The 9237-nt window shown below is 58.3% G+C and overlaps 1 protein-coding gene across 1 annotated transcript; it reads left to right on the forward strand.

Moving 5' to 3' along the window:
- The first annotated feature begins 1529 nt into the window (after nt 1-1529).
- On the forward strand, nt 1530-7636 carry Slc25a10 (solute carrier family 25 member 10). The gene is made up of 10 exons (XM_051159210.1): nt 1530-1627; nt 3834-3953; nt 4309-4423; nt 4519-4567; nt 4776-4817; nt 5975-6018; nt 6106-6176; nt 6487-6579; nt 6867-6944; nt 7434-7636. The coding sequence occupies exons 1-10, from the start codon at nt 1538-1540 to the stop codon at nt 7590-7592; spliced, it is 861 nt and encodes a 286-aa protein (XP_051015167.1). The 5' UTR covers nt 1530-1537; the 3' UTR covers nt 7593-7636.
- Nucleotides 7637-9237: the final 1601 nt, after the last annotated feature.

The raw sequence follows: 9237 nt of genomic DNA on the forward strand, positions 1-9237 counted from the left end.
GACCAAGGCCAGGCACCCAGCTGTTCCCCATGATAACCTAGGGTTCTCATGGTTGTTGGCACCTGGAGACCTGCTTGGTTCCAAGGCGTGCGTGTTGCTTGTATGTGCTGTGGGGGAGGAATGGGTCCAGGGTAGGGTGCTCGCAGGCATGGGGAGCAATGCCAGGGCACCACAGCCCCTGCACCATGTAACCTTGGTGCAAGATGGTGAGCATGGGAGGCTGCCTCAAGTGCTAGAAGCCATCACACTTCCTGCCTCCCTCACTGCTACGAAGGTGGGCACTGGATGTTCAGCAGCGTCAGTTGGGGCCTAGAGCTATTTGCTAGGCCTATCTTACCGTTCTCTCTTGCACTGAAAGGTCAAGCCAGAGCTGTAGGACACATGCCTTTTTGTCTTGTTTTAATGTGCACTGGTGTTTGTGTACATTCATGTCTGTGTAAGGGTGTTGGGTCCCCTGGAACTGTAGTCACACCGCTGTGAGCTGCTCTGTGGGTGGGTGCTGGGAATTGAACCAGGGTCCCCTGGAAGAGCTGTCTCTTAACCTCTAAGCCATCTCTTCAGCCCCCTCCCCTTTTCCCCCACTGGAGACAGGGTTTCTCTGTGTAGACCAGGCTGGCCTCAAACTCACAGATCTGCCTGCCCCTGTTTCCTAAAATGCTGGGATTACAGGTGTGCACCACCGAAGCCGGCTTTTTTCTTTTCTTTTTAATTTTATGTGGCCAAACTTGGAATTCAGAATTCACCTTGCCTAGCAGATGCTTTGCCCGTTTTTGGGGGGGTGGGAGGTTGGAGATTGGCTTCTCATGAGTCCATGCAGATTTGGAGCTGCCCCTAGGAGTCCGAGCCAGTAACCATGAAAGATTCACAGCCCAGAACCTTCTCCATGGTGGCTGCCTAGGACTGCGTCCACAGCAAGGCTTGGGCTCTCTCAGCACTTGGCAGGGCCGCACTGGGTGTAGGCATGGGGGAGGAGCACTGCTACTCTTTACTAAGGGCCTTTTGTCCCCACTTTCTGTTTAATTTGCAAGCTGGCCCCAAAAAGGTTTCCACCCCCCCTCTACATCTGGGTGGGGGATGGGGGACAGAGATCCACGGCTGCAGCACGTGTCCTTCGCCTGGGTAACACTAAGTCAGCACCGGGGTGCAAGTTCAGGCTAGGGCTAGAGGGTGCCGGTAGGAAACCAGGCTCCTGATGAGTGGAGAATGGCAGACCAACCTCGGATCTGCGACCCACGCCATAACCTGGGGAGTGGAGGTGACCATGGGCTCGCCCCAAGGGGCTCCACGGTCGTTTCCGTTGGACCTCCTGCGCCTAGCTGCGGCCGCTTTAAGGAGAGAGGCGGAGTCTCCAAGGCCCGCGCCCTGCCGGGGGCGGAGTCCGCCAGTCCCCGCCCTGGTGCCGCGCGGGCGCATTGGCTGCACCGGGCGCGGGCGCTCCGTGGCACTTTGAACCAGGCGTCCTGCAGCTGGGACCGGGGTTGCCGCGCTGACCCGGTCGGCCCAGGTCGCTGCTGCTGCTGCTGCTGCCGCTGCTGCCATGGCCGAGACGCGCACGTCTCGCTGGTACTTTGGGGGGCTGGCTTCCTGCGGGGCCGCCTGCTGCACGCACCCGCTAGACCTGCTCAAGGTGAGGCTGAGTCGCAAGGCCGAGCGCCTGCGCGAGCCCCGGGCGCCCGGACGGTCCTGGGCCCCGCGCCTACCGCGGCCGCCGCTCGGCTGCGCACCCGGTGATTGCGGCCGGCGACGCCCACGCCGCCCGCTGTGCGCAGCTGCGCTCTCTTCCCACGAGGCAGCGGTGGAAAATCCCCGGGAACCCTGTGTCCACAGGTGACGGACAGCGCCTCTGTCACCTGGTTACCCCCTTATCCTCACAGACGGCTGCCCAGCCTCAGCCCTGCGCCTTAATACCCGTGTGAACGCTGCCACTCTGAGCCGTCCCGTGGCCGCAAACATCCGACAACTCTGGTTAAAAGTTGTGGGTAGAGTTGCAGGGGACACGCAGAGACCTGCCCGGTGCTTAGCAGGTGCTGCGGGGTGGAAGTGAGGGTGGCGGGCTAGGGGGCGGTGCTTCTGTTTATGTTGTCACTCTGGGATCTGCACAGCCCTAGGTGAACCAGGAGACCCTGCATTCCGGGCCCTGCCCAGTACGAATGGCCGCCTCGGTGCGAGGAAAAAAAAAAAGAGACACGTGGTTTTGTGGGGATTGGGGTTTTTTGTTTTGTTTTTTCGTTAAAAATAAATGCTTATAGGGCGCCGGTCGTGGTGGCGCACGCCTTTAATTTCAGCACTGAAGGAGGCAGAGTGCAGGCTGTGAGTGAGTTTGATGCCAGCTAGTCTACAAAGCCAGTACAGGACAGAAACCCTGTCTTCAAAACCAAAAAAAAAAAAATGCTTATAGGGCAAACTAAGACAGCACTCTTCCTGTTCCCAGGGGCCAGCCCTGATTCTGTCTTACTGCGGAGAACAAAGAGCTCACCCACTCTACCCACGGGGCTCTGACCAGAACCCCAGGCTGGCCTGTGGATAGAGGTGCTGGCTGCCACCCCCCTCAAACAGCGCTTTGGATTGGCCTCTGAGGTCTGAGCCTCAGGCAGTTTCTGGCACTTTAGGTTCCAGGCTGGTCTCTGATTGGGGACTCTATTGTTTATTTGTAGCCATGGCTTATCTTGGAACTTGGTATGCAGCTAAAGCTGGCCTAAGACTCCGGGTCCTCTGCCTTGCAGGGGCAAGGGTTCCGGGCAAATCCCTCCCGGCTAGCTTTTCTATTAGTGAGAAAGCTGGCCCCTGGTTGCAAGTGGGATTGGAACCTCCCTGTCCTGGGAGTGCCGCGCACAGCTGCAGCTCCTGGGTACTGCCTCTGGTGGGAGGAAGGTGCTGACTGTCTTGAGGGGCTTCTTGAGGGTATTTTGGTGTGTGTTTGGTTTTTTGAGACAGGGTTTCTCTGCGTGGCCCCAGCTGTCCTGGACTTGATTTATAGACCAGGCTGGTCTTGATGAACTCATATCAATTTGCCCACCATGCCTGGCAAGACCGGATCCTACTGTACCTCAGGCTGGCCTTAAACTCACGATCCTCCTGCCTCAGCGACCTGAGTATTGGCATTACATGCTTGAACAGCTATGCCAGCATTGAAAACTTGTTTTGAGCCACGCCTTTAATCCCAGCGCTCAGGAGGCAGAGGCAGATGGATCGTTGTGAGTTTGAGGCCAGCCTGGTCTACAAAGTGAGTCCAGACAGCCAAGGCCACACGGAGGAACCTGTCTCGGAAAAAACAAAACACAAAAAAGGAAAACTGGTTTTGAAGTTGCCTGGTGCGTCTGTGCACAGGGCCTGTTGCCCTTGTGGCCAGCGGTCCTTGCTTGGCCCCATCTTAGCTGTCTCCTCATCCTCTCTTGGCACTAGTGTGATGGTGCTTGTGGTGCCACGTGTGGCCACGGACAGGCTTCTTTGGGATCTGTACCGATAGAAGAGTGCTCCTCCTGAGCCGCCAGCACAGGAGCGGGAAGTGACGCCAGGCCCTGAGGGCAGTAATTGCTAAGGCTATAAAATAAAAGAGGGAACAATTACAGGCCTGGGGCCAGGCACACCCACCAGCCCTAGTCCCTTAGGTCCTCTCTACCGCCCTGCCTTAGTTTCCTCACCTCTAGCCCGGGGTGCTGATGGCATGGAGTCCACAGGGTACAGACCTGGAAATGATTGATTCCGGCCTTTGCCTCAGTAGAGCTTGTCCAGACATCAGTCTCCGTGGCAACCTCGCTTCTACCAGCTTGTGGCCAGGTGAGCGCTCTGCCCCGCGTGTGTGGACCTGACACACTCACCCTACCTGTGCACAGGTACACCTGCAGACCCAACAGGAGGTGAAACTGCGGATGACCGGCATGGCGCTGCAGGTGGTGCGAACCGACGGCGTCCTGGCACTCTACAATGGCCTGAGTGCCTCGCTGTGCAGGCAGGTGCGTGCGCGGCAGGTGGGGGGCTCCCGGCCTGACATCGGCTTCCTAGGTCTCGGAACCAGCTCCTCAGGTCCTGGTTCTGGGGCCCAGTCCTCTGAGGGAGCCCCAGGCAGCTCCAGCTGCTTTCCCTTCCCCCTTCAGACTTATTATGGACGCAACACAGGGTAGGTATGGGGCAGGGGTGGGAACACCAAGGCTGTGGACAGCGGCAAGTAGCGCCTCTGGTCTGTGAGTTGGCTTGGCTGCTTGCAAGCTCAGTGGCCTTAGAACGGCTACTGTGTGTCCCCCGGGGTCCATGGGATGATGACTGGGCTGGGCAGTGTGCCCAGTCCTCTGAGCCGGGCCCCTTCCCCAGATGACCTATTCGCTGACTCGGTTCGCTATCTACGAGACCATGCGGGACTACATGACCAAGAACAGCCACGGGCCTCTGCCCTTCTACAACAAGGTGTTGCTGGGCGGCATCAGTGGTGAGCACTGCGCTGCACGGTCAGGGCAAGGCCCGGACAAAGGCCCAGGACGTAGGGAACCCTCACACATGGGCCTGGCGTTTGTATCGCCGCAGGTTTAACTGGAGGCTTCGTGGGGACCCCAGCAGATTTGGTCAACGTCAGGTTTGTATGTGCCTCTTGGCCTCCCATGGTCAAGGGCTTCCTGGACTCTGCAGCACGCAGTGTGGGTTTATGGAGGAGCTGGGTCCCATGGTTTTACCCTGGACTTGAGTAGGCAATCCCGCATTGTTGACCCGGGCCAGTGAGCTAGCCTGGGCTAATGTACGTTCAGCAGCCCCCACCCCTCACGGCTGTTCTCCTACTGTTTCAGGATGCAGAATGACATGAAGCTGCCCCTGAGCCAGCGGCGCAAGTGAGTGGGGGTGGGGCGGGCTTCGGCCCGGTGGGGGGAACAGAGGTGAGAGGCCAGGACAGGAAGGGCACCGCACAGCTGTGCTATGACTTAGCCAGGAGCCCCCAGATTGCTCATGGGGGAGTAGGGAGCTGATGGCTTTGAAACAGGTACCGCGCAGAGTCACCCTGGGGTCACTAAGGACTGTCACTTGGTCCCCTGAGACTTTTTTTGTTCTTTCACTGGGCTAAGTCCCCGCACCTACCTGCTGGCGCCAGGACTGTCGTATAGGGCTGGGCCTCGCTGTAGCTGAGGATAGCCCTAGTCATGTATCTGTGAGGTTGGGGCACTCCAGCATCAGAGCCCGTTGAGTAGCTCACGTGAGAGAAGGGCTCACAGCCAGGAGGCCTGGCATAGGAGTGGCCGTCCTCCATTCTAGCCCCAGGCACAACATGGGGCTTCCGGTCAGCATCTTCTGCAGCAGCCGCTTGCCCTGCCCTTCCTGGCACAGCCTAGTGTCTGTTATTATCGTAGTCCGAGCCACCTCGCTTTCTCCTTCACCATGGGGGTCCAGGCCGTTTCTAGGCCCCCTTCCCCCTTCGCTCAGGTCGCCTGTGAACTCCAGATCCTCCTGGTTTGTCCTCCACAGGGCCAAACTGATGGATTTCTACTTTCTCTTCCACCCCAGCTTCTAGTTTCTTATTTTTATTTTGGGACAGGGTCTCTCTCATTCTGTAGCACAGGCTAGCCTTGAATTCCTATCTCAGTCTACCGACCGAGTGCTGGAATCATAGCATGTCTGGTACGTGCTGCCACGCCCAGCGTCTCTGGTTTCTTGTTGGCTCCCCAAGAGGGCAGAGGCTAATCCTGTGTGCTGGGAGCCACAGCAAGCCCGGGGTCCCTCAAGAAACCTCCAGCCAAAGGAATGGCGGAGCAGACCACTAAAGCTTTGCCCCCAGGCAGAACCAGCTAGAGCCTTCAGGAATCGTTTCTTGAGTACCCCCACCCCGACCCCCAAGAGGACTACACCCCTGTGAGATCCCCACTAAGTATGATGCCCATGAAGCAAGCGTCTTGTGACCCACATTGGGAACGCGCCCTTTTCTGGGGCCTGAGGCACTTTGCAGAACAGGCAGCTGTGGTGAACCTCACTGACCACCCACCTTTGCTACCCACAGCTACGCCCATGCCCTGGATGGTCTGTACCGAGTAGCCCGTGAAGGTGAGAGGAGGGGGGTTTCACGTTACTGTAAATATGTGGGTGATGAGGCACGGTGTTACAGGGCTGGCCCTTCACTTCCTCCTGCAGAAGGCCTGAAGAAGCTGTTTTCTGGAGCAACAATGGCCTCCAGCCGCGGGGCCCTCGTCACTGTCGGCCAGGTATGGTTCTGGTGTGGGCTTGTGGACAACATCTCTGACCTCTGACCTCAGGGGTCACAGAGCATAGCAGTGCACACAGGGTAACCTGTGGGAGGATTATCCTGGGGAGGGGTGGGCACAGATGGATGGGTTCTGCTGCAGCCGGGGGTGACTTTGAGGCAGACCCTCACCTGCACGGTCCAGGTGTGGTGACGGAGTTGGCAGCAGGCGCTTGCTCACTGTCAAGTGTTGACACTGTGGACCCTGTCTACTCTTCCCTGGGCCTGGGGGTTTTTTCTTTGGCCGTAACTGTCCCTATTCCTGTGTGCAGCTGTCGTGCTATGACCAGGCCAAACAGTTGGTCCTCAGCACTGGCTACCTGCGTGACAACATTTTCACCCACTTTGTCTCCAGTTTCATTGCGGTAAGTGCCCCAGCATGGTTGAATGGGGGTGAGGGAATACGGGGCTCCCTTCAAGGCGCAGCTGGGGTGAGCCTGATTATGCAGCCTCTCGGAGGCCACATTTGGGAATCAAGTTCACATGTTAGCCCAGGCCAAGGTAATTCCTGTGTCACCTGTCCTGGGGACCCAGGTAGCCCCGGGACACTCAGAAGTAGGGAGAAGGGCTCTTTCAAGGTGTCGTGTGGGTCGGCATGCAGTGAGGGTTTTAGGGCGCCTGAAGGTCCGTCGGTGACAAGTTCCCTCCCCAGGGTGGATGTGCCACATTTCTGTGCCAGCCCCTGGACGTGCTGAAGACCCGCCTGATGAACTCCAAGGGGGAATATCAGGTAAAGGCGGGGCTGCAGGCTGTGGGCCTGGCTCTGGTCCCTGGCACCTACAGCCATGCTCTGGAACAAGGCTCCCCTCAGCCTCGGCCTGTGCTCTTGTCCTGAGATGGATGTGTTTCCCACTGGGGCATGGGGGCCCAGAGGCAAGGCAGTTGTCCCTGCTCCCTTCTAGTTGAGCAACTCTTGGTAGCTTGGGGTGGGGTTGTACTTTTCCAAGGCCTTGGCTTTATTTTACGCATTTCTTCTAACCGAAGCAGCTTTCCACACAGTCAGTAGTACAGTCTGGCCAGTGCCCTGAGAGCCAGTCGTGTTGGTTATCTGAACAGTCTGTCCACTCGGCCCATGTGGCTCTTATTCTGTCCCGGTGATGTCACAGCCTGGGCCGCTGTTGTTCCGAGCACCTACCATGTCCCTGGCATCACTCGGAGCCGCCAGGCTCTCTGGGCCTTTGAGTGAGAAGCCCTCCGTCTCCTTTACCGTCTCTCGCAGGGTGTCTTCCACTGTGCAGTGGAGACGGCAAAGCTTGGACCACAAGCCTTCTACAAGGGTCTCTTCCCCGCGGGCATCCGCCTCATCCCCCACACCGTGCTCACCTTCCTGTTCCTGGAGCAGCTGCGGAAGCACTTCGGTGTCAAAGTGCCAACCTGATGTCACCCAGGGACACCTGGGCCGTGCTCAGACCCTGTGCTGAGCTGGGAGTGGACTCCCCTCCTCCTCGGCCTGAGCCCCTGCTGTGTTCCCACCCTGGGGCTGGCTAGGCCTTCTGACCCTGCCTAGGCCAGGGCTTGCTTCAGTGTCCTTTGTCCCTCCCGTGGCACCTCTGCCCTACTTACTCCCCACTGGGTTGTCCTGTCTTCTCACCCCATGATTCACTCAGGAGAAAGAGGTCTGTTCCAGGCCGGTGTCACTATCCCCACCTCCCTGGCTGCTGCCTGGCCCTGCCCGGCAAGCAGGGAAAAGATGAGTACACTTCTGAATCCTGCTGGCCCTCTGTACACCGGAACCTGGGTGGTGTGGCAGGGTGCAGACCTAGGCAGCTTCTGCTTACTCACCAGAGGACTAGAGCGAGCACGCACGCACTTTCGACATGAGAGGGACCGTCCTGTGGTGTTGTGGAAGGTGGTGCCTTTAGGGGAGGGAGCACAAATCACCAGCACATGTGTGACAGTGGAGTCCAGCAGGCGCAGGGGGTTCCTGCGTGCTCCTCGATTGTCAGTGCTGCCGACCCCTCCCACTCATCAGCCACTTCTGTCAGTCAGGGACTGACCATGGCCCTCAGACATCTGCGCCCTCCTGGGCCTGGCTTCCCCAGGGGCACACAGGAACCTAGCATAGCTGAAGCCATGATGTGTATGTGCCCTCCAGGGACCTGTCTTCCGGGGTGGCAGTGGCCACCCCTCATTATCCCGCAGGCTTCAAAGCGGCCTTGTTTTCCCTCAGGTGGGAAGCTGGGCCCTGTGCTCATTTGCTTCACACAGTCCCCTCAGCACTAGGCCCTCACCCAGGTGGTGTCAGTGGGCTCAGGGCCACTGCCTGCTCCCTCTCTCTTCAGGATCTAATAAACCAAGTAACCTGGGAGACCTTGTCTTCCCTGCAGGCTCCTCACCCGCTCTGAGGCGCTGGCTTTTTTTTTTTGTTTGTTTTTTGTTAAGCTTTCTCACTGATTAGGACAATGCAGTGGTTTTTTGCACCCGTCAAATAAGGACCATCTTAGAGGGGGTAGAGCCTCTGGGTAGGGGTCAGTAGGAAGAGGGAAGTGGGACCACCAGGCGAGAGGGTCCCCTTAACCCACAGTAACAGGCGCCTCTAGAGTAAGTCCCCTGGGTGTTCACACAGCAACTTCAACATGGAGCCTGGGCTAGGCCTTACTCATGACACCAAGGCCACTGGGAGGCTGATACCACACCTGAGCGGCTGCAGCCTGCCTGAATGTGAGGAAGTCGCCAGTCTGGTTTGGTGGGGTCAGGCCTGGCAACAGGCCCTGCAGGGCAAAGGGGCATAAGCTAAGGTCTGCACGCCTGCTTTCCCTGCCACAGAGGAGGGCAGCTAGAAAAGTTCCCTGCTCCCTGAGGGAAAGAGAAACAACTAGGGCAGGTCAGCGAACAGCCAGCCTGGGGTGCCATCCTAGGAGCCCCTCTCTTCATAGGGAGAAGAGAACAGTGGGCTAGCCTCGCATTCCCCTTGTTGGCTTGTAGGCCCAAGGCGGAACGCCACTTTCCACACGAGCCCTGGGCACAGCTCCAAGGCCTGAGTCATCCGCACTTTCCAATGAGCCTTAGGTGTTTTTTTCCCT

Source organism: Acomys russatus, chromosome 16 (assembly GCF_903995435.1).
Source record: "Acomys russatus chromosome 16, mAcoRus1.1, whole genome shotgun sequence".
In the NCBI taxonomy this organism is placed as follows: Eukaryota; Metazoa; Chordata; class Mammalia; order Rodentia; family Muridae; genus Acomys; species Acomys russatus.

Bases quoted from the DNA above. Each gene is read 5' to 3' on its own strand.
- Slc25a10 (XM_051159210.1), top strand. From the start codon at position 1,538: ATGGCCGAGACGCGCACGTCTCGCTGGTACTTTGGGGGGCTGGCTTCC. The intron at 3,954-4,308 runs GTGCGTGCGCGG...CCCCTTCCCCAG, and splicing joins GTGCCTCGCTGTGCAGGCAG to ATGACCTATTCGCTGACTCG. The intron at 4,568-4,775 runs GTTTGTATGTGC...CTACTGTTTCAG, and splicing joins GCAGATTTGGTCAACGTCAG to GATGCAGAATGACATGAAGC.